The sequence below is a fragment of the Bufo bufo genome, chromosome 10 (genome assembly GCF_905171765.1).
Source record: "Bufo bufo chromosome 10, aBufBuf1.1, whole genome shotgun sequence".
NCBI classification, from domain to species: domain Eukaryota; kingdom Metazoa; phylum Chordata; class Amphibia; order Anura; family Bufonidae; genus Bufo; species Bufo bufo.
The window spans coordinates 67,972,790-67,997,715 of NC_053398.1; the positions used below are offsets into that span (position 1 = coordinate 67,972,790).

At 44.5% G+C, this 24,926-nt stretch overlaps 1 protein-coding gene across 1 annotated transcript in view; it reads right to left on the reverse strand.

Moving 5' to 3' along the window:
• The window catches only part of UBXN1 (UBX domain protein 1), a 284,132-nt gene that overhangs the window by 177,488 nt on the left and 81,718 nt on the right, over nucleotides 1-24,926 (reverse strand). The window contains 2 exon segments of the mRNA XM_040410065.1: nucleotides 22,222-22,414; nucleotides 23,049-23,093. Of these exon segments, the coding sequence (XP_040265999.1) occupies nucleotides 22,222-22,414; nucleotides 23,049-23,093 (238 nt within the window).

Below are 24,926 nucleotides of genomic sequence, written 5' to 3' on the forward strand. Positions count from 1 at the left end.
GAGTCAAGCTCAACTCCCAGTCCCTACTGCCAGTTTCTGGAAGACACCTATCTTCAAGCAGTGGTACAGGAAGAAGTCTGCATCCTTCAAGAAAAACCATGATTTTCATGCAGGACCAATGCTCCATCACACGCGATCCCAAGTTCACCACAGCGTGGCTGGCAAGAAAGGGTATAAAAGAAGAAAATCTAATGACATGGCCTCCTTGTTCACCTGATCTGAACCCCATTGAGAACCTGTGGTCCATCATCAAATGTGAGATTTACAAGGAGGGAAAACAGTTCACCTCCTCTGACAGTGTCTGGGCAGGCTGTGGTTGCTGCTGCACGCAAATGTTGATGGTGAAACAGATCAAAACACTGCACGAATCCATGGATGGCAGGCTTTTGAGTGTCCTTGCCAAAGAAAGGTGGCTATATTGGTCACTGATTTGTTTTTGTTTTGTTTTTGAATGTCAGAAATGTATATTTGTGAATGTTGAGATGTTATATTGGTTTCACGGTAAAAACTAAATAATTGAAATGGGTAATATATATGTTTTTTGGTTAAGTAGCCTAATAATTATGCACAGTAATAGTCAACCTGCACACACAGATATCCCCCTAAAATAGCTAAAACAAAAAACAAACTAAAAACTACTTCCAAAAATATTCAGCTTTGTATTAATGAGTTTTTTGGGTTCATTCGAGACATGGTTGTTGTTAATAATAAAATTAATCCTCAAAAATACAACTTGCCTATAATTCTGCACTCCCTGTAATTTACCATTGTCTTCTTTTTGTCGTCAAACTTAGCGCAGATCACAAGCGCTAATTGGCTTGGTCTTTATGATAATAAGTTTGAATCTCATCCCTTACCAGATTCTAATTTATTTACATAAAGAATATAGACTGTTAATCAGAGCAGTATAAATATTCTGACATAATTGGAGGTCCCACCGAGAACTGCCTAGTTGACACAATGATTTGGGGTGCAAAATATATATTAGATGTAAAATCTCATGTGATGTTGTTTATTCAAGATAGATTGGATATAAAGGAGAATTTGAAGAAATGGGCAATTGGTCTGGAGAAGGTTCTCATTTATCCAGGTCATGGTGTATCTGTAAAGAATAAATCAAGGCAAGGTTTTCAGAAACTTACAGTACGTCCAGTTGCCTTGATTTATTCTTTACAGATATAAGGAACTATTGGTTCTTCAATCTTGGCCCGAATTTATGTATTTGATTTGTGAATTGGCCCAAACACTTATAGAAGCAAAACATACGAATGGTTTAAAAGGCTGATAAAGTTGATAAATTACACAAAGAATTAGATGGAGAATGGAAATTAAGACCTGCCACAGTGTCTGGCGAATTAGCACAATGTGAATAGCACTCTGCATCAGCATTCTGCCCTGCCTCCATGCTGGATGAGGCATTGGTGTACATTTTGGCCAAATGTACACCATTGCCCTCATCCAGCATGGAGGCCGGGCAGAATGCTGGATGCAGAGTGCTAACACATTTGTATTATCGTATGTATATGTATTTACGCCATAGTGATGTGCACCCTACATACAGGTTGTGCTGACTCAATCCCCCCCCGCACAATTAGCACAATGGTTCTGCTAAATTATCAGAATATTGCGACAGAGATAATCAAAATAAATAAAAAAAACTCTAGAAGGGAAACAGGCAAGTTTCCTAGTGAATTGGTAGAATGTAAAAGGTTTAATGTTGATTTAGAAAGAGAAGTGTGAATGGTGTTTAATGAAAATAACCAAATGCCAAAAAAGCGTTTAGCTCGCAGGAATCCAGAATATCTGCCATCTGGCAACCATACAAGATGTATCTTCTGAAAGGTATAAGTTAAAAGTTTTAATGCTAATCTTGTAAGTGTTTAGGTAACCCCGCCCTCTAGGGAATTTTGGGTAAGCCGTGGCTGGATTTCAACGTAGGAAATAAAGTAATCAGCCATCCCACATTGATTGTGGATATGCCATCTGATCACTTAAAGGGGTTCTGCACTTTGTCTTTTGAGGAAATCGATGCCAACAATTAAAGAGGGTTCTGCACTTTGTTTAAACTGATTATCTATCCTCTGAATAGATCATCAGCATCTTAATGGCGGGGGTCCGACACCAGCTGTTTGAGAAGGCAACGGCGCTCCAGCAGCGTTGTGGTCTTCTCACTGTTTACCGCTGGCCGAGTGACGTCACGACTTGTATCAACTGGCCTGGGCGGGGATAAGCTTCATTCAAGGGAACGGAGCTTAGCCGCGCCCAGGCCAGTGATACTAGTCGTGATGTCACTGGGCCTGTGGTAAACAGTGAGAATGCCTTCTCAAACAGCTGATCGGCGGGGGTCCCGGGTTTCGGACCCCCGCCGATCAGATGCTGATGATCTATCCAGAGGATAGTTCATCAGTTTAAACAAAGTGCATCATCCCCTTTAACTTGTTGGCATCGATTTCCTCAAAATTAAATCCCAATTGTTGATTTTATCAATAAGGTTATCTGGTCCCAGGTGAAAAGCCCTAAAATTATGAGCAATCCCAATCCTATCACAGTCGCGTAATTGCCATGTGAGGAAAGGCCTGATTCTATTGAAATACTTTTGAGGAATAACCAAGTCCTGATTGTTTCTTTCCTGCAAGCAACCCCGAACTCCACTGTAGGTGGACAGGAGGATAACACCATATGTTTATCTCCTGAGAGAGTTAAAGACGTTTGCTTAGAAGGTGATGTGCTCACAATTCACCTACCTTGCAAAAACTACTGACCCTTATGGTTCAGTGAACATGAACAATTTCTAGTGGGGATTGAAAAGGTAGATGATGAGGTGTTTTACCCACTGAAGATTAATGACCTGGAAGGACTAAAAAAGGCTAAATTTGAATTATCACCATGAGAAACAATTATATTAGTAGGGACCTGTTTCAAATAATTAGCCAATCCCAAGGTAATTAATTAGGTATTTAAATCCTCAAACATAACTGGGTACATGATGTGGATAATGACTCTGATAGTCATAATGTGATTGCAAAATGTATGTATCCATTTCCATTGCAGATAAATCGGCAACATCATTTATTCCTGGTACTCAATGAGCCCTGATATCCCGTTACATAGAAACGATATATTACATTGTTTTGCCATACAATTAGAGATGGTGAATTCCACTTGTGGACGAGATTAAAAAGGAAATCCTGACGGTTTTTATGGATGAAGAACAGAGAAAAAAAGGGGAAGTTAATTCAGACCCGTAGGGATCACGAAGTATCCCAAAGAATGAAAAATCCGGGCGCCGACAGGGGTGGTGGAAATAAGAAGAAAGAGATAAGGAGGGAGCAAGGAGGGGAAGGCAGTTCAAGAAAGTGTTTGTGGTTACAGAACACTTAACACGATAGTATATGCGTGTGCAGGGTGATATATCTACCGTGTTGAACAGAGTCAAACACTTGCAGTATAGACCCCAAAGACAAAATGAGGGAAAACGAGCGCCAAACCCTGTGTCAAAGTACAGTTGAAAAATAAAAAATGGGATAGGAGTAGAAGGCACCAATTGCAGTGATAACTACTATGTTGCACAAAATATATCATAAAGCATTAGCGTGGAGTAAGGATAATGGGTACTCCGGATAGAAGACCCTGGATACACAAGGCTAGTAGAGAAGGGACCGACTAAAACCATGTAAGCATAATAAAAATAATATAAATAGTATAGTAAAAATTGTGTAAACAATGTGGAGTGCCCCTTACAGCAGTTTCGCACAAATAAATAAATAAATAAAACTCACTTCACTGGGGGGTAGTCATCAGGATAAGCATAATACACCTGTGACTTGAACCCCCCCGGCCAGGATCGCATGTAGAATCGTAGTGATGGAAGGCAGCAAAAATCCAGTGCTTCTGATCAATCACCTTTAATATGCATATGTGGCTCGACGCGTTTCGGGGACAACAATTCCCCTTTCTCAGGAGCATTACATAACCAATAACAATAAAGTAAAAGAATTTATACCTGGTTTTATGGATGAACATGAAGCCCACCTTAAATCATCCCAGACACTGCCATATGCAGTCAGTGTATTGGTACCCACAGGATGTCGTTATCCCTCCAGGTACTAATAATTTCCTGTTACCTATTAAAGCCTCAATAGGCCAAAAATTAAATAATTCTGATGCATTATAGGCCTAATCAAACAGAATGCAACGATTGGGAATTTTAGTGAATCATACCCCCTATGGTGAATTTACAACCGTTCAAAAGCCAAATATTGTGAATAATGGTATGCAAAATGAAGTCCATTTGTCTAAAAACACTATCATTGGTATGGCATTAGATTCAGATTATTATACCCTTTGAGTTTTCAAATGTCATTATTGGCCTGATACTTGAATCGCATCTCACGGAGGGGAAATTGGTTGAACAAACATTTTATTCCTCACCTTAAGGATTGTTCACCATCAGTTCAGTATATCCTTTTGATCTTGAGTAGGTACTGCAAGGTAGAGGAATCCTCCCTTACCTTTGATCAATAACCTTAATGATCAGGAAGCTGAGGAAATATCGTGCTTGCTGAAAAGGCTGGTAAATTAAATCATGACCTCACTAACAGGCTGGAGGACAGCCTATGAAATAGGTCAACCCTGAAGTTTTCCCAGGGTTCCTAGAAAATGATACAACAGCAAATATCATTAGCTGATGGATGCTCCAATGACCTAGAGCGCCAACAGTTAAAAGAAGTTCTCTTAGAATTCAAGGATATCTTTGCAAAAAGATTCTCTGATTGTGGTCTGACTGACATACACATTGCCAGAATTCAGACTGATCCAATGGCACCTCCCGTTTATATCACAGCAATATCGTCTTCCACTAGCATGTTATGATTCGCTAGCGGAAATAATAAGGAATCTCAAGTAGAGAGGTATTATAAGACCAGTGCACAGTTCTTATAACAATCCTGTTCTTGCGAATTCTTAAACCAAATGGTCAATGGTGTTTATGTGCTGATCTCCGACAGCTCAATAAATGAGTATATATATGTCCGGCTCGCCTGTGCCATATATAGACAAATGCTTGGTACAAATGCAAGTCGCTAGGATCTTACCACACTAGATTGCCGCTCAGGGGTATTGGACCATCAAGGTAAGTCCTGAAGACCAATGTAAATTGGCATTTACTTTTGGTAAAGAGAAGTTTGCCTGGACCAGACTACCGTTTGGTTATATAAACTCAGGTTCCGAATTCGCTGTGTTCTTACATAAAGTGATGCCTGATGCCACGGACAGAGGAAATTTATCTTACGTGGATTGGTATTTTAATGCAAAGTACCCTCATTTGGACAAGCATATCCAAGAGATTAGGCATGTGCTTAATCAGTTGAGAGAGGGCAGGAGTTAAAATCTCTTTACAGAAAAGCTTTATGGTGTCGTACCAAGGTTAACTTTCTTGGACATGAGGTTACTTCGGAAGGCCTAAATCCCCAAAATAAAAAAGGTGGAGGCTGGGATGAAAGTCTAAAACGACTATCAATATCAGTGAACTGAGGTCATTTTTAGGTATGATGAATTACTCAAGTAAGTGTAATAACAACTATGCTGAAATCAGTAAACCATTGTTGACCTGCTAAGAAAGGTGTACCGTGGACGTGGGGGGAGGATCAGGAGCAAGCCATGATTGAGCTTAAAAGATAACTCACCCAAGCACCATGTCTTGCCTATCCAGAGGGGGGGTAAACCTTTTTATCTGGAAACTGGTTTTATGAATCTCAGTATCAGTGCTGTCCTATGTCAAAAGCACGATAAATTGCATAAAGTTATTGCTAGTGCAAGTAAGTCTTTGTCACCTGTAGATGTAAAGTTTAATGACTGTGAAAAGCTTTATTAGCTACAGTCTGGGCACTTCAGAACTTTACGAAGTTATATTCAGGGTGAGAAAATTATAGTTGAAACGGCACACCAACCCCTCCAATATTTACAAATTGACAAAATTAGGGATGGAAATTTCTCAAACAGCAGAATTACTGCCTTGGACCATGTTTTACAAGAATGGCCATTGGAAGTCCAGTATAAACAAATAAAAAGTGTAAGGGTAGCCCAAGGACTTGCCGAACTTCATGACTCTGATGCACATTCTCAGAAGGCTGAGATAATAGATGATTTCCTAGCGGAACAAAAATCTTCCCCTTATAAGGCATATGATGAAAATTATGTCCGTTACTTCCCTGTGTCTATATTGAAGGTTGTGCTTCTAACACCAACGTAGGGGATGACAGAAACCTAGTGGCAGGTATCGTTATTACATTGGACAGATGAATGCCCTAATATTTCAGTAGGATACAGTATTGGTGGTAAGAGTAGCCAAGTAGCAGAATTAGCAGCTGTATAACAGACTGTTCAAATAGCTTTAGAGCATAATATCAAAGAATTCATGATAGTTACAGATTCTAATTATGTACGCAACAGTTTTGTCGAATATATGCCTACTTGGAAAAGATATAACATGTTATTGTCTAATAACAAACCTGTGAAAACATGCCAAGTTGTTTTGTGCATAGATGAATTGGTTCAATGTAATGGTCTAGACCTTTATTGGAAAAGACTAAAGGTCATACCAAACCCAGAACATGGACAAAGAGGTAATTATCTAGCCAATAAACTGGCCAAACAAGGGGCCATAAATGATGACCATGTTAACATAGATCATTTACTAGAGACGATACCCATTGAAGCTGTTACTAGACGAAAAGCTAGGGCACAAACTGGCTACCAGAAGTCACCCATTGAGCTGATCACGGGTAGGAGAATGGTACTCCCACAACATCTGTTGTAGCGTACGTCGATTCAGAATCTGATCACAATGCGGCCACGACACATCAGTATGTGGAAAATCTACGACAATATCTTCAACAAGCGTTTGCTTTCGCGCAAAAGAACCTTGAGAAAGCAGCAGTAAGTACTAAAACTTATTACGATCTTAAAATCACCCAGAAGGATTAAGAGGTAGGAGATAGAGTGTATCTTTATAATATTACTGGGATCGGGTAAAAGAGAGGAAGTTCCTTCCGTCATGGAAAGGTCCGTATGGTATCATCGATAAAAATATCACCTGTAGTCTACAAGGTGAAGATTTATATAAAAGATGGTTTCATAGAAAAATGGGTCCATCTAAATAATTAAGCGAGTGGTCATCCTAGATCTCAACTGAGAATACTGGAGAGTGATGCTGAAGAAGAGAATTAATAAGGATATTGATAAGTGTGATCAATGATTGCATTATGATCTTCTCTCAGCTTACAGCTGATCAGATTTTGTGATGAGTTATCAGGCATCCCTACATAACCCTAACGGAAAAATAAAAATGTAAATATCGATTATTGAGAGCATGTATTTTTAATCTTCATTTTCTTTAATAGAAAAATCACAGTCTGAACCAAGACACTTGATCCGCCAAGACAATGATGCAGATATCGTGGGATGGTGTTGATCCGTGATGTCCAGTTCAAAAACGAACCTGTCAACGAACCAGGTTTTTAAGCAGGAATCATGCTACAGATGTTCCGGATTCGTATTGACGATCTTTGCCTGTCAATGTTTATATTATTCCTCATATGAATGGATTTGGGTTTTTAATATGATATGTTCTAAAATTGGGTGTTTTTATATAACCTAGAAGTATGATAAAGGGATATTTCATTTAGTGTTAGAATTGAGGTGGAAATTCCAATGTAGTTTCAGAGTGCATGTACAGAGCGTGAGACTGGTGTGAAGTTATTTATCTGTTTCTCAAAAGATCTCGGGAAGGGGATTGTAAATACAGATTGCCCATAAGCACAAACAATGTCTTCATCAAGACAAAGGGCAAAGTATCACTTGAATCTCCTGTTTTTATCACAATAACTAGGAAAGGTGTTTAGTCATGTCTAGAGTTGTGTACCTACAAGTCCTTGAGGAATAGAGGTCTAATCCTGGATACACCTTTTATAATTTACAGTAGGTGTTTGTGAGATTGTGTTATCCAGCACGACAGCGTCGCGCTGATACTCGGCGACGTGGTGCCGAGATCTCGCACTCACTGGGATAGCGACAGCACATCCAGCAAGCGCGTCATAGAAGCGACGGGAGATCCCGACTTGGATTCCCCGCCAATTCTACACGTGTGCGGCGTTTGTTATGAATCCTGAGGGGGAAGTCCCCGCCGGATTTTAATAAAAATCCGGCCAGGGGTCCCCGCCCCTCCGGAGCATCCGGGCCCTTAGGTCTGTTATGGGTTGTAAGGAGAGCCCCCCCCCTACGCCGAAAAAAACGGCGTAGGGGGTCCCCCTACAATCCATACCAGACCCGTAATCCAAAGCCGCTACCCGGCCCAGCCAGGAAGGGAGTGGGGACGAGCGAGCGCCCCCCCCCCCTCCTGAGCCGTACCAGGCTGCATGCCCTCAACATGGGGGGGTTGGGTGCTCTGGGGCAGGGGGCGCACTGCGGCCCCCCCACCTCAGAGCACCCTGTCCCCATGTTGATGAGGACAGGGCCCCTTCCCGACAACCCTGGCCGTTGGTTGTCGGGGTATGCGGGCGGGAGGCTTAACGGAATCTGGGAGCCCCCTTTAATAAGGGGGCCCCCAGATACCGGCCCCCCACCCTAAGTGAATGAGTATGGGGTACATCGTACCCCTACCCATTCACCTGCAAGAAAAGTGGTAAAAACACAAATAAACCACACAGTGTATTAAATATTTTATTTTTCTGCTCCGGATGCCGCCCACTGTCTTCTTTATTAGCTCTTTTACCAGGGGGGGGCTCTTCTTCTTCCGATATCCCGACGGGTCTTCTCCGCTATCGGGGGGTCTTCTCAACTCTCCGGGGTTCTCCTTCTGTCTTCCTCCTTCTGTCTTGTTGTCTCCTTCTGTCTTCTGTCTCCGGGGGGGGCTCTTCTTCTTCCGATATCCCGACGGGTCTTCTCGCTATCCGGGGGGGTCTTCTCAACTCTCCGGGGTTCTCCTTCTGTCTTCTCCTTCTGTCCTTGTTGTCTCGGCGCACCCCGATTCTCGTCTTCTCTTCTTGTTTTCGCCTCTCTCTGTTGTTGACACGGCGCACCCCGGTTCTTCGTCTCGCGAGACGAAGAATCGGGGTGCGCCGAGTCTCGCGAGCGAAGAACCGGGGTGCGCCGAGTCTCGCGAGACGAAGAACCGGGGTGCGCCGAGTCAACAACAGAGAGAGGCGAAAACAAGAAGAGAAGACGAAGAATCGGGGTGCGCCGAGACAACAAGACAGAAGGAGAAGACAGAAGGAGAAGACAGAAGGAGAACCCCGAGAGTTGAGAAGACCCCCCCCGGATAGCGGAGAAGACCCGTCGGGATATCGGAAGAAGAAGAGCCCCCCCCGGAGACAGAAGACAGAAGGAGACAACAAGACAGAAGGAGAAGACAGAAGGAGAACCCCGGAGAGGTGAGAAGACCCCCCCCGGATAGCGGAGAAGACCCGTCGGGATATCGGAAGAAGAAGAGCCCCCCCCGGAGACAGAAGACAGGAAGGGACAACAAGACAGAAGGAGAAGACAGAAGGAGAACCCCGGAGAGTTGACGAAGACCCCCCCGGATAGCGGAAAGACCCGTCGGGATATCGGAAGAAAGAAGAGCCCCCCCCGGAGACAGAAGACAGAAGGAGACAACAAGACAGAAGGAGAGACAGAAGGAGAACCCCGGAGAGTGGAGAAGACCCCCGGATAGCGGAGAAGACCCGTCGGGATATCGGAAGAAGAAGAGCCCCCCCCTGGTAAAAGGAGCTAATAAAGAAGACAGGGGGCGGCCTCCCGAGGCAGAAAAATAAAATATTTTATACCACTGTGTGGTTTATTTGGTGTTTTTTACCACTTTTCTTGCAGGTGAATGGGTAGGGGTACGACTGTACCCCCCATACTCATTCACTTAGGGTGGGGGGCCGGTATCTGGGGGGCCCCCCTTATTAAAGGGGGCTCCCAGATTCCGTTAAGCCTCCGCCCGCATACCCCGACAACCAACGGCCAGGGTTGTCGGGAAGGGGCCCTGTCCCTCATCAACATGGGGACAGGGTGCTCTGAGGTGGGGTGGGCCGCAGTGCGCCCCCTGCCCCCAGAGCACCCCAACCCCCCCAAGTTGAGGGCATGCAGCCTGGTACGGCTCAGGAGGGGGGGGGGGGGGCGCTCGCTCGTCCCCACTCCCTTCCTGGCCTGGCCGGGGTAGCGTGCTTTGGATAAGGGTCTGTATGGATTGTAGGGGGACCCCCTACGCCGTTTTTTTCGGCGTAGGGGGGGCTCTCCTTACAACCCATAACAGACCTAAGGGCCCGGTATGCTCCTGAGGGCGGGACCCAGCCCGGATTTTTATTTAAAATCCGGCGGGGACCTTCCCCCTCAGGATTCATAACAAACGCCGCACACGTGTAGAATTGGCGGGAATCCAAGTCGGATCTCCCGTCGCTTCTATGACGCGCTTGCTCTCCCATCGCGGCAAGCCAGCTCGGCGCTCGGCTCCCCGCGATGGGGCTCGTAATGTGCTCAATCTCGCGCCAGAACTACAGCGAGATTGACACAAAAATCGGGTTCACCTACTGTACATTCTATTGTTCTAGAGGTTCTGCCTAAAATCCCAGTTAAAGATTACTTTTTCTTCAAATTAAAAAGGAAAATATAGAAAATAGCTATAATTGTCAAAAACTTTTTACATAGAGCCCTAGTGCCATCTAGTGGTGGAGTAAAAATTAAGACATGTATTACGAAATAGTTGGGGAATTAACAATTTGTGATGTCACTAGTAAATAATGAAACCAGACCAAATCCAATTTTTGAATGGGCATAAAAAGGTGGGCCATGAGCTGACAGAGGCGAGGCCATCTGATACACCTACCTGAGGACATCATCAGACCCATCCGAGAACTAGGACCACCTATCCAGTCATCAGGGGGATCCACCCATTCCTTGAGAACACCATTCTTTTCCTCAATCTATTCAAGGAAGGACACAACCGTCCAGGAACAAATAGGACCAGACCAGTCTATAGTCCCGAATCTTGAAACTGATTTCTGCTAGCCGGTACACTGATATAGTATTAACTTTCCTATATTTTATAGGAGAATGAAAATTATATATATATATTCAATTAACCATATTTTGGGCGTCGAATCTGGTTTGGAATAAGGCTAGTCTGTAACTGCAGTATCATTCTGACTTTTTCCAATCCAGGGAGATTTATACATACTGTTGAAAATTATTCTTATATCACGGTGTCATCTCCAAGGAACGGAGTTAAGTTCTAGGAATATATGGTTAAATATATATATATATATATATATATATATACAGTGGGGGAAATAATTATTTGACCCCTCACTGATTTTGTAAGTTTGTCCAATGACAAAGAAATGAAAAGTCTCAGAACAGTATCATTTCAATGGTAGGTTTATTGTAACAGTGGCAGATAGCACATCAAAAGGAAAATCGAAAAAATAACTTTAAATAAAAGATAGCAACTGATTTGCATTTCATTGAGTGAAATAAGTATTTGAACCCTCTAACAAAAAAAGACTTAATACTTGGTGGAAAAACCCTTGTTTGCAAGCACAGAGGTCAAACGTTTCTTGTAATTGATGACCAAGTTTGCGCACATTTTAGGAGGAATGTTGGTCCACTCCTCTTTGCAGATCATCTCTAAATCCCTAAGGTTTCGAGGCTGTCTCTGTGCAACTCTGAGCTTGAGCTCCCTCCATAGGTTTTCGATTGGATTAAGGTCCGTAGACTGACTAGGCCACTCCATGACCTTAATGTGCTTCTTCTTGAGCCACTCCTTTGTTGCCTTTGCTGTATGTTTTGGGTCATTGTCGTGCTGGAACACCCATCCACGACCCATTTTCAGTTTCCTGGCAGAGGGAAGGAGGTTGTCGCTCAGGATTTCACGATACATGGCTCCGTCCATTTTCCTGTTTATGCGAATAAGTTGTCCTGTGCCCTTAGCAGAAAAACACCCCCAAAGCAAAATGTTTCCACCCCCATGCTTGACGGTGGGGACGGTGTTTTGGGGGTCATAGGCAGCATTTTTCTTCCTCCAAACACAGCGAGTTGAGTTAATGCCAAAGAGCTCTATTTTGGTCTCATCAGACCACAGCACCTTCTCCCAGTCACTCTCTGAATCATTCAGGTGTTCATTGGCAAACTTCAGACGGGCCTGCACATGTGCCTTCCTGAGCAGGGGGACCTTGCGAGCCCTGCAGGATTTTAATCCATTGCGGTGTAATGTGTTTCCAATGGTTTTCTTGGTGACTGTGGTCCCTGCTAATTTGAGGTCATTAACTAACTCCTCCCGTGTAGTTCTAGGATGCTTTTTCACCTTTCTCAGAACCATTGACACCCCACGAGGTGAGATCTTGCGTGGAGCCCCAGAGCGAGGTCGATTGATGGTCATTTTGTGCTCCTTCCATTTTCGAACAATCGCACCAACAGTTGTCACCTTCTCTCCCAGCTTCTTGCTAATGGTTTTGTAGCCCATTCCAGCCTTGTGCAGGTCTACAATTTTGTCTCTGACATCCTTGGACAGCTCTTTGGTCTTTCCCATGTTGGAGAGTTTGGAGTCTGCTTGATTGATTGATTCTGTGGACAGGTGTCTTTTATACAGGTGACTAGTTAAGACAGGTGTCCTTAATGAGGGTGACTAATTGAGTAGAAGTGTCTAACCACTCTGTGGGAGCCAGAACTCTTAATGGTTGGTAGGGGTTCAAATACTTATTTCACTCAATGAAATGCAAATCAGTTGCTATCTTTTATTTAAAGTTATTTTTTCGATTTTCCTTTTGATGTGCTATCTGCCACTGTTACAATAAACCTACCATTGAAATGATACTGTTCTGAGACTTTTCATTTCTTTGTCATTGGACAAACTTACAAAATCAGTGAGGGGTCAAATAATTATTTCCCCCACTGTATATATATGGATAATGATATAAATCTGACTTAAGTTTAATCTGAGACATCTGTCTGCCGAGGGAAATCAGGTATCAAAGTAATTTAAAATATATTGTAGGGTATTATCACAATAAGAAATTGTAAGGAATATATGTATGTCATATAGGTTATTCTGGCTTTCTTAAAAGGTTGCATATCATTAATTAATTTTATAATTTTATTGTCACCGATCTTTAGATTTGATTAATGTGCACTGTATTATTATTTTAATAAATATATATTTTGATTTACCACTGCCTTCTTTTTGTCATCAAACTTAGCGCAGATCACAAGCTTTTATTGGCTTGGTCTTTATGATAATAAGTTAGAATCTCCTCCCTTACAGTTTCTAATTTATTTACATGTATGCTATATATGAATGACCAGCCCGCCCAGCCGACCAATGAGAGCGATCCTGAGAGGTGATGTCATAAGGGGAAACGCGTAGGAACTGTGAACCAAGTACTGTGTATCAAATTTATGGGATTTTTAATCATGTATCGTGTATTAGATTGAAGTTAGGGCCTTGTAAGGACAGGTTAGCCAAGGTACGCGGACAGAGTACGCCTACCATCCAGGTGTATCTCTGGCTGAGGATACTTTTGTAGGTGAAACAGGGACAGACATAGGTATATAGACGTGTTGTCCCATTACTAATTCCCCAAATTACTGGCTGTCTGTCCCAGGTTAATCTTAGCTCCTTCTGCAGCTGCATTCTCATACTATTAGTCCTTTTTGGGATTTGTTTTGATATTAAACAATCTATATAAAAGTTAAGTTTTAGGTGGTTGCTTTCAGTGATAGTGATGTCCCACCATCACCTCTCAGGATCGCAGAATGGTGAGGATGTTGTATATGAGAATATAGACTGTTATATAAATATTCTGACAGGAGGTGACCAGTTCAGGGGGCAGGTAGGGAGGCCATTCAGGCCACCCTCAAAAGACGGACTTAAAAACCCCATCCCCAGGTCTCACTAAGCCAAGCCCCCTCCCACTCCGCAGCCGACAGGGATTGAAAAAATGAGGTAATAATCACTTCTGTCAGCTGCAGAGGATCGAGGGAGGTCACAGTTAAGGGGACAGGGAACTGTGGAGGTCAGTGTTAAGGGGCGGGTGCTGTAGAGTCACTGTTAAGGGGAAACTGTCGATATCTTTTAATGACATACACAAACATTAAATTAAATAGATAAAATGTACCCGTGTGAAGCCAGGTCCTTCTGCTAGTATACATATATTCTTGCCTTTGAAAAAGGTGCTGTGTTTTATATATTTTTCCTTCCCTTTAAGATCTGCATCTTCCATCTCCATACTGATTGTTTCTCTGTTTCCATGCTGATGACATGCTGTGCATTTTTCATGCAATGACTCATTACATGGTCACGTGATGACACGACTGTGGAGCGTCGGTCAGATGTGGGGGTATGAGCCCAAGCGATGAGAATGACTGCATCATGCTAGGTGCATGCCTTTGATATACCCGAGGTGAGATTTATTATGGATAGTCATCCTATGCTACTGCCTTCTGACAAAGCCAGTTTCGTGGCAAAATATGCGTTGTATCTTTTCACTGAGTGGAACGGACCATCTTTTACTATGGGTATGAACATTTACTACTTATATTTAATGGTGGTTTGGCTGTGTTTATGGCCTTGCTTGGTATATTGCTATTTTAGCTTTTCCATACCGCATTTTGTATTGTGGTTATCCCAGCCTCATGATTTTATCATCTTCATGTCTCTGCCTCTGTAATTTAGCTGCTGCGTTTATGCCCCGATTATATATCTTTATTATTTGTCTATTTATAGGGCACACTTGCACCAGCAATCGGCCAGTATTATTTAATAATATCTATGGTCGACTTGTACACATACAAGTGGTGGCTCTATGTTCGTAGCAGTAATATTGGGCTTTTTCCATCTGCCCTAAGTTTTATGCAGTGGTAACTTTATATATTTATGTTGATGTGTATTCCAAATAACATTTATACATTATTATTTATTTATTTATGTTTCTTAATTTTTTTGGGTTATTGGCACATTTGTATTGGTAATGTAGTTCTTTACAGCTAGGCCCATTTATTGTTATATGAAATTGTGAGGTTCCTGTTGGTAACAAATGGTGATGTCAGAACCGGTGTCAACTTATTTAACTCTTTCACCCCCCCTCTTATTTAACCCTTTCACATTTTTGAGTTTTTTTTTTTTTCACTCCCTCCTTTCCAGGGCCATTACTTTTTTTTATTTTTCCTGTTCACGTTGCCATATGAGGGCTTGTTTTTCTGGGGAAAAAGCTAATGCACCCTGGGGGGGGGGGGGGGGGGACGACTGAAAAATTCCACAGTTTTATGAGGTTTTGCTTTTTACCTACGGCATTTCCTATGCGGTAACTGACCTGCTACTGTTATTCTCCAGGTCAGTACGATTATGGCAATACCACATTTGTATAGTTTTTCTTGCCTTCTAACACTGAAAAAAATAAATAAAAAAACTTGAAAAAATAAAAGTTTTTCTTTTAATTGCCATATGCTCTATTTTCATTGATAACATTTTGGGGTGTGCATGGCTTTTTTTTTATCACTTTTTATTCATATTTTCGTAGGAGGTGAAAGCCATTTTGACCTTTATTCTGTTTCGCCATTTGCTCTGCATGGGAATAATTGGATTTTTGTACTTACCGTAAAATCCGTTTCTCGTTTTAATGCATTGGGTGACACGTACCATGGGTTTATGCCCAGCTACCACTAGGAGGCACTAGACATCAAAAGGTTGGCTCCGCCCAGGTGGGCTATACCCTCTCCACAGCACTAGGTTATTCAGTACCAAAGCAGAAGGAGAGAGAAACAAAAGGCAAAGAACCAACATGTCCTAGACCGGAAATGAAAAGAGAACATTAGCCCAGGGATAGGGAGAGAAGTAAAAACAGAGGGTGGGATCTGTGTCCCCCCAATAGACATTGGATGAAGAAACTGATTTTAATGGTAAGTACAAAAATCCAATTTTCTCGTTAATGGCATTGGGGGACACAGTACCATGGGACAACCCAAAGCAGTCCTCGAGGGTGGGATAGAAATCTCATGCATAAAGAACGGTGCACAGGTGCAGAAAAACCACGTGACCCAACAGGACCAGGAGAAACCCTAGCCAACTCCACCCAAGGTGTGAAAAATAAAGCGCTAGAGGATAAGAAGCAGGGCTAGACGTCCCACGTGAGAACCAACAGTTAACCAAGAGTGCACTAGAGACCGAGGAAGGATCTAGAAGAACCAGGGCTCCCCTTGAGGAAACAGGAGAGAAGCACAGCAACGTCTGTTGGTAACGACCTAGCGCTCTGCTGTCACGAGGGTGTCAAGAGCCACGCCTGACTCCGTTATACCCGGGGTCAGGAAGTCGCAGCGGGTGGCTGCGCGCTCGATGTACAAAGACAGTGCTGTTTCGTAATGGTAGCTTTCTGGGTTTGCCTTGCAACCCTTTTTGGCTCACTCAGGGATCCGTAGCTTCTCCTCCTCAGCTGTTTCTTGTCCAGCAATCCCAACCTCCTTATATTCCCCATTTCCCACTTCTCTGGTTGCCAGATATAGAGCTTCCTGCCTGGACTCTATACTACTGACCCACTGGAGCTGTGTAGTTGTGTTCCTGGTTGTTGTTCCAGACATTACCCTCCGGATCCCTGTAATGGCCTTGGTGGTCTGTTTGTTGTCGCCCACCTGGGATTATATGTTTGTCTGTATTGTCTGTCCTCTCCTTGGTGTTTTGCTCCTAGTGTCAGTGGTGCGAACTAGTGATCCCACCGCCCCGTTCAACTACTCAGGGCTCATCCGAGGGAAAGCAGGGTTTAGGCACGTGATCGGCATAAGGGTGAGGAACCCGTCTAGGGACGTCAGGTGCCAGCCGCAAGGTGAGTCAGAGGTCTCCACCTTTCCCTCTCCCTTGGACAGGGCCTTCCCATTTCCTTCCCTTTGCGTGACGCCGGTCATTACATCTGCATATGGAAGGACGTAAGTTGAAGCACTGGAGGCTAAACGCTTGAGAGAAATCATAACAAGATTCACAAGGGAAGGGAGCGAGCCTCCTTTCACAGCAAGGAAGGGGGGGGGGGGGAAGAAACACCTATGAGAAGGAGGGAACCCCCTTCCTGCTAGAGAAAAAACTGTCAACCCCCGGGAGAGGGGGGTCCTAGGTAATGGTCAGGAGAAGGGAACGTAAAGACCTGCTTCCCCAATAGAGGAAGTGAGGAACATAGTAACATAGTACATAAGGCCGAAAAAAGACATTTGTCCATCCAGTTCGGCCTGTCATCCTGCAAGTTGATCTATGTGAACAAGCCACTGAAAGACATAATATCGCTGTGAAATGTAAGACTAGAGATATCCCTGGCCACCTAAAGTCCCAGGGAAAAAAGGAACCAGTCGCAGGACTTGGAAAGACGAGCTAAGACCACTGGACAGAGATTTTGGAGTAGAAGAGGACTCCAAACAGCCTAAGGAGAAAAAGATCTCCAAAAGAGAACTGGGAATGGAAAGAGATGTTAGAGTATCAAGAGGGCAACAAGCCTATGAGGACCCAGAAGGGAAAAGGACCAAACCGGGCCCAAAGAAGCAGCTGTCATACCGATTTTGGGCGGTCAGAATGTCATGGGAAGCTTCCCCAGAAGGGAGAGGCCAGCTAGATGGTCTAAGAATGAGTGGAATCCGAGCAGGATTACCCAGTCAGGGGCCCAAGAAGGGTCCACAGAACCGGACCACCTAAGGACAACAATAGCCAGAAAATCAAGTAAACAACATCGGCCAAGGGTGACCAACCATTCCAAGTGTAGTGACTAGCAAACTGTGTAACACTGTCCCAGAAGGGGCAAGTACGGCAGCCAGTTTTTGGTAAAAGAATCGCCAAACATCCATATGTCAGAAAGGATGCATACGTCGGCAGGGGAAGCAGGGGGAGTATACAATGACCTTTAGAAAACCAGCTACCGGCAGAGCGCAATGAAACCCCCAGGGAAGGGGAAAGGAACTGACAGGTGCAGACAACGACCAGGCCCAAGGGAACGGCCCTTTTGTCATGTAGCACAACTAATCAGAAAACATAAGGGAGTACAAAGAACACCTGGACCGAGAAAGAACTACGGGACCCTGTCCGATACCAGAGTGAGCAGCGGAAAGTCCACCCACAGGTAGGTGTGTGGCACACACTAGTCCTGTCACAGTCATATTGGAGAGGACGTCCAGCGAAGGCATTTGTCCTTGAACACCCAGAGAGATTCTGTATGGTGGACGACATCCAGCGATGATCTGAAACTGCAGTAGCGGCTGGTACTCCCAAAACTGCGTACTTCTGCAGGATAGAACATCCAGTGGTGATCCCCGTACTCTGCCAAGACTGTGCCATGTAATTCTGTGAAAAGAAAGCAGAGGAGCAGCAATAAAAATGTGAGTACTCCATTATGAAATAGGGTAATGCGGCTGTGCAGCATGCAGTAGTACTTTACAGGGTTGACAAAGAACAATCCTAGCATGCCAGCCAACAACCTGCCCACGGGGGGAGATCAGTTGTCTGGTGTATAACAGGACTGGGAAGTCTTGTTAAATAGTGCGTCAGGCAATGAGAAAAAAATAATTCCTAGTACAGTGACAAGGAGAAGACTAGAGGGCCTGGTTCAGGAGGAACTGCACCTGGCGTCAGATCTGAACAGGCCAGCAATATAATGAAACCAACAAAGCAACTCTACGCCGCCCAGCAAGGGGGAAGACATATGGATACCAGGTATGCCATGTATGCTAGAAGCAGAAAAGAGTGATGAATACAGCATCAGGAGATGGAAACATCACTCATGTGAATGGGGGCCACATGATTGCCTATCAAAGAACAGAGCCAGGGAAGGGAGGGTACGCCCAGTAGCCGTATGAACCGCAGATTGTACCAATAGGGCATAGCTCCTGGAGACTACTGCAAATACTCGCCTTCCCTAATAGGAGTTAAGTTTGGCCTGCATGGAGCTCATTATAATGAGTGTGGAAACTTAGCTACAGCATTGGAAATGCTACAGTATATGGAGGCCGTACAGGTACTCTACCAATAAGGGAGAATATGGCTGTGTAGTGCAGACTTAAAACCAGACAGGTGTAAAGGGTACAGCATCAGGAGATGGTACCGGAACTCCATTTAAGAGGGGAGTGATGCCTGCATGGTGCGCACTAGAACCAGAGAGGTGCAATGGCTACCGCATTAGATGGCCCTTATACCTCGCCTGGTAAGGGAGAAATAGGGCTGCGTGGTGCACAATAGAATCAGAGAGGTGTAATGGCTACAGCAAATCTGGAGATAGTACAGGTACTCTACCTCTAAAGGGAGCAATGTCGCAGCTTGGTGCACACTACCCAGCATAAGATAATGGTTACAGCCTCTGGAGATGGAGCACCCGAGAACCAGATAGGTGTACTGACTACAGCATCTGGGGATGGTACAGGTACTCTACCTATGAAGGGAGCAATGGGGCAGAATGGCGCACACTAGACCCAGGCATAAGCAATGGTTACAGTCTGTGGAGATGGAGCACCAGAGAACCAGACAGGAGTACTGGCTACAGCATCTGGAGACGGTACAAGTACTCTACCTATAAAGGAAGCAATGGGGCTGCTTGGTGTACACTAGACCCAGGCATAAGTAATGGCTACAGCCTCTGAAGATGGAGCACCAGAGAACCAGACAGGAGTACTGACTACAGCATCTGGAGACGGTACAAGTACTCTACCTATGAAGGGAGCAACATGGCTGCATGGTGTACCTATAACAAGTGCAAAGGCTACAGCCCCTGGAGATGGAGCACCATAGGACCGGACAGGTGTAAAGATTACAGCATCTGGAGAAGGAACAAGTACTCTACCTATGAAGGGAGCAATGTAACTGCTTGGTGCACACTAGAACAGATAGGTGCAAGAGCTACGGCAATTGAAGATGGCCTCTATATTCGCCTGGAGGGGGAGAATACGGCTGCATAGTGTACTGTAAAGGCTACAGACGCTCACTCTGTAGAATATAGCCCCTGGTACAGACAGTGCTGGGCACAGCATTTGGCAGTGGTACAAGTACCCCCTGTGAAGGGGAAGGCGTACTTACCTGGGACACCACGTAGATGTGCCTGCATGCTAAACACCTGGCAGGCTGACTTACCAGTGTGCAGCCGGGGGAGCGTCACCCGAAAGTCCGCTAGAGGGGATACCAACCCTGAAGAGGAGAGGTTCCTCAGTGGACATTAGTCTTTAACCACCCAGAGAGAATCTGTATGGTGGAAGACCGCCTGATGCTCTGTTACCGAGAGAGAATCGGAGCAGAGGTGTCCCTCGAGGCAGCGGATGGAATGGCAGGTAAGGATTTGTCACCAGCCTCAGACCCCGAGGATAGATGTGACAACCCGAGGTCGTCTGCGGGACCTAGTAGAGTGTGCCCCATCCACGGAAGGGTCCCTGGGAGGGCAGAGGTGGCCGCAAGTTTGGGCAGGCAATCGGTGCAGCGACCAGACCCCAGGTGCCGTCTCCCGAAGAGGCGCTGCAGCAGCTGCAGAGGGGACCCGGGAGGTTGCAGGAGAGATGATAACAAGATGGAGGCATCTTCCTCTTCCAGGCAGAGGGAAGAGGCTCCGCCCCCCAACAGAAAAGCCCGAGCCTGCCCAGGATAGGAAGAGAGAGTAGCCCCTCCTAGAAGCCGGGAGGGACCAACGAGGAAGCCCGGAAAACCAAGGAGGGGGCAGGACAAGCGCGACCTAACAGGCCCAGAAGCCGGGGCCTCGATTTATGAGGCGGCCGGGGCTTATTGCGGCAGGTGGGCGGGGCTTATCGCGGCAGACCGGGGGCCCTCCGGACAATAAAAAATAGGTGAGGAGGGAGAGGAGCGACGAACGGGGAGGGGAGACACGAGGCAAAGGAAGCACCCAGGGCCATTGGACAGGCCGGGAGAAAACGCGGCCTAGTCCCGGCAAAAGCCGGGGACTAAAGTAGCTGGAAGGGCCGGGGAGGGAGCCAGGAGGGCCCTCCCCCCGGAAAACAGGGGGTAAGAAGGCACCCAGAACCCCGGGCTAAGGTAAACCACCCCCCGTGCCACAGGAGGGAACTAACCTGGGGGACCCCAAAGCCTTGGGCAGGACAGGGACGGGGGAAGATACTCGACCCGTCAGACGTCTTCGTGGCGGCGCAGGGTCACCCCATCGGCAGACTCAACACGGGGACCGTGGGAATGCCAGTCATGCCACTGTGGATGCAGTAATGGGGGACTGGGTGACCGGCGATGGTACCTGAGTACGCGCCCGCCAGGGGTGGCAACTAAAGTGGAAATCCCCGAATGGAGCCCCATCCTGCAGCAGGCCGAGACCCGCAGAAGAGAGAAAAAAAGAATAAAGATAAAACAATAAAAAAAAAATCAGCAAGACCTGCGGAATAAAGAGCAGTCATGTTCTCCTCCTACGGACACTAGACTAAAATTGAATAACCTAGTGCTGTGGAGCGGGTATAGCCCACCATGGGCGGAGCCAACCTTTTTGATGTCTAGTGCCTCCTAGTGGTAGCTGGGCATATACCCATGGTACTGTGTCCCCCAATGCCATTAACGAGAAAAATATATTTATATTTTAATAGTACGGGCATTTCGCACACAGCAACGCCCATGACGTTAAATTGTTTATTTTTATTTTGGAGAAGGGGGGGTATTTTAATTTTTAGATGTTTTACATTTATTTAAAAAAATAATTATTTTTTTTTTACACTTTTTATAGTTTGCTAGGGAACTTTAACAAACAATCATTACATTATGGGGGAAATTTATCAAACTGATGGTAAGTAGAACTGGCTTAGTTGCCCATAGCAGCCAATAAGATTCCACCTTTCATTTTCTAAAGGTGCTGTGATATATGAAAGGTGGAATTGTGGATTGGTTGCTATGGGCAACTAAGCCAGTTCTACTTCGCACCAATTTGATGTTTCTAAGGAGCCCTGCCACAGGCCTCAGCCTCGGTTCATTCAAAAGGACCAAGGCTTCTGCACACATTATCCGGCTCCCCCGATCCCTGCAATGCATGCCCGGAAGCACACACTTCCAAGTTTTTGCGATCCCAGATGCTGTGGTGAAGTTTAACCAAAGGATCTGAGAGGTTAAGGTGTATGCAATCAGTGATAATTGTCAATAGCATACTTTAGCACTGGGTGTCTGCCGCACCAGCGCTGTACATGTACGGAAAGGGGTTAATATAAGGTTTGTCTCAATTTTTTGCAATTTGTTTATTTCACCTTGCCAATCGTTCTTACATGCTTCTCCCTTCTCCTTCTTCTGCTGCTTTCTGCATTTCTTGCTCTTGCAACTTCTGTTTGATTACAGATAACTCTTGTCCTTGCTTCCGCCTCTGTTTCTCCTGCACAATTCTCTCCCGTTTTTCTCGCTCTTCTCGCTCTTGCTGCTTTTGTGCTATCAGTTCCATCAATCCTGTAGAGAAATAACCATAAAGATTCACTCCCAGCATCAGGTGGTCATATAGGCTCCCAAAAGAGTGGCAATTGCACGTGTCCGCTGTCATATTGTTAATTATTGTGGGACTGTTGAGACAGCCAAGCGCCTGTACCCGCAATCTCGGCAATCCATAGAGATGAAATGGAGCAGCAGCAGACATGCGCGATTGCTGCCCTATTTCAAAGGATGAACACAGGACTGTGTTCTCGTGATCAGTGGCAGCCCTAGCAGTCAGACTCTCCCCGCTGACTGGATACTTCTCTTTTATTTGAATTAATAAGGAAAAAGGATTATTCCAATTAAAAAAATATTCTAATTTGTCCAGTTTAACAGGTTATGTAATAGTTTTGTAATGTACCCTATGACAAATGTGATAATGTAGCAAAAAAAAACAACAACTTTGGAGAACTATATTGCAGGACTGTATAAAAGTGATCAAGCTGCTTTACCTCGTATTGCTGACCTAGAACATTTCAGCTTTTTCTACTGAAGGTTGAAAGTTATAGGAAATACCAAGGACAACTCTTCGGTTTTTCCATGTCCACTAGTTGTCATATAGAAGCCCTACATCTACAAAGTTTGTAGACCCTGTGCTTTCATAGAACTTACCTTTTTGTTTGTCTAAGTTTTTCCTCTTCTGTTAAAGGTGCTCTTCCTTTACAATAATGGAAACAAAAGCATTAACACCAAAGAGACACATTAATGTAAAATTATCAATTAAAAAAATTTCCTTTTGAAAGAGTGAACCTAAATTGTTGGTTGAGGCTGTATTTCACCTGCCGATTATTTGGCAGATCTCACTAACTAGCGTTCATATGAATGCACGTTAGCGATGATCTTGCAGTGTAATACTGCCGCCGTATTGTTCATCAGGCAAATTGTGAATTCTAAGCACACTTAAAATCATTGCTTGCTGGGTGGCAGATCGTGCTGTCTAAAAACCACTAGACGCATGGGGAAGAGCGATGGCATAGCGATCGCTCGTCCCAATGCTGCAGGGGAGATCTCTACATGTAATAGCAGTGCGGTCTCTCCGCTAGCTAGCAGGGGATTTACCGGGAGAGAACGTTTCCCTCCCGACAGTCACTTGCTCAATCAGCCTGTGTAATACAGGATTGATGTTTAAATGTGTTGTCAAAGTTATTTAAAAAGGGGATACCACCCGGAAACTGCCTGCCGGATCCGTCAAAACGTAATGCAAACATTTGTCAGACGGATCAGGATCCTGATCCGTATGACAAATGCATTGAAATGCTGGATCCGTCTCTCCGGTTTGTCATCCGGGGAAAAAAGATCCGGCGTTTATTTTTTTCACATTTTGCACGGTATGAGCATGTGCAGACCGCAAAAACAGATCAGTTTTGCAAGAACACTCGGGATTAATCATGTCAATGGGAAAAAATGCCGGATTCGGCATTCCGGCAAGTGTTCCGGAATTTAGGATGGAGATAAAACTGCAGCATCTGCGGTATTATCTCCGTCCTGAAAAGGCAAAAAGACTGACCTGATGCATCCTGATCGGATTGCTCTCAGAATGCATTAGGATAAAGCTGATCAGTTCTTTTCCGGTATTGAGCCCCTAGGACGGAATTCAATGCCGGAAAAGAATAACGCTAGTGTGAAAGTACCCAAACTGATTAAGTTTTATTAACTCTTTCTGGGAAGGGGAGGGAAAAAACAGCAATACTGCTACTGAGTTTTTACGTTATAAATTTTGCCGCATTCATTTTCTGACATAAATAACATAACTTGCCGAATACAGCAATACCAAATACATCACTTTTTCTTTTACGTTTGACTACTTTTGCACAATAAAAACCTTTCTTTTTAAGAAGAAAATATTTATTGCATCGCTGCATCCCAAGACCCATAACTTTTTTCTTTTTCTTTCTATGGAGCTAGGCAAGGACTTGATTTTTGCAGGACAACTTGTAGTTTTCATTGGTATTATTTTCTGGTATATAACATTTATTGATTGGTTTTTATTCAGTTTTTTTTTTTTGGCGACTAATAAGCAGCAATTCTGGCAATTTGTTCTTTCCTTGTACGGGATAAATTACATGATAATTGCTAGTGTGGGTTGTTATGACGCAGCAATAACAAATATGTGGGATTTTATGTCACGGTCACTCCCAGGCTAGGTGTTAGAAGGTCGGAGACGCTGTCTGCATGTGATGTCATCGGACAGCCTCTTTTAATTTCACTTTGTTGTTGTTGGTAATTGACCACAACCTCTAGTCAGGTGCAGCATAGTGTCATTACTATTTAAGTCGGCTACTCCCTTCACTCCTTGCAGTGCTACAGATTCATTTGCAAGTGGAAGAGCTGTTGTGTGTTGTCTCCTCTGGTGTTCCTGCTCTTTCTTCTACTTCATGAGTAAGTGTCTCATTCCTTTGTATTGTTTTGTGTTAGTTTCCCTGGCACTTCTGGTATCTGGTCTGCAGTCAAGATTCCTGTTCCTTCAGCTTAAGAGACGGGTCGTCTTATG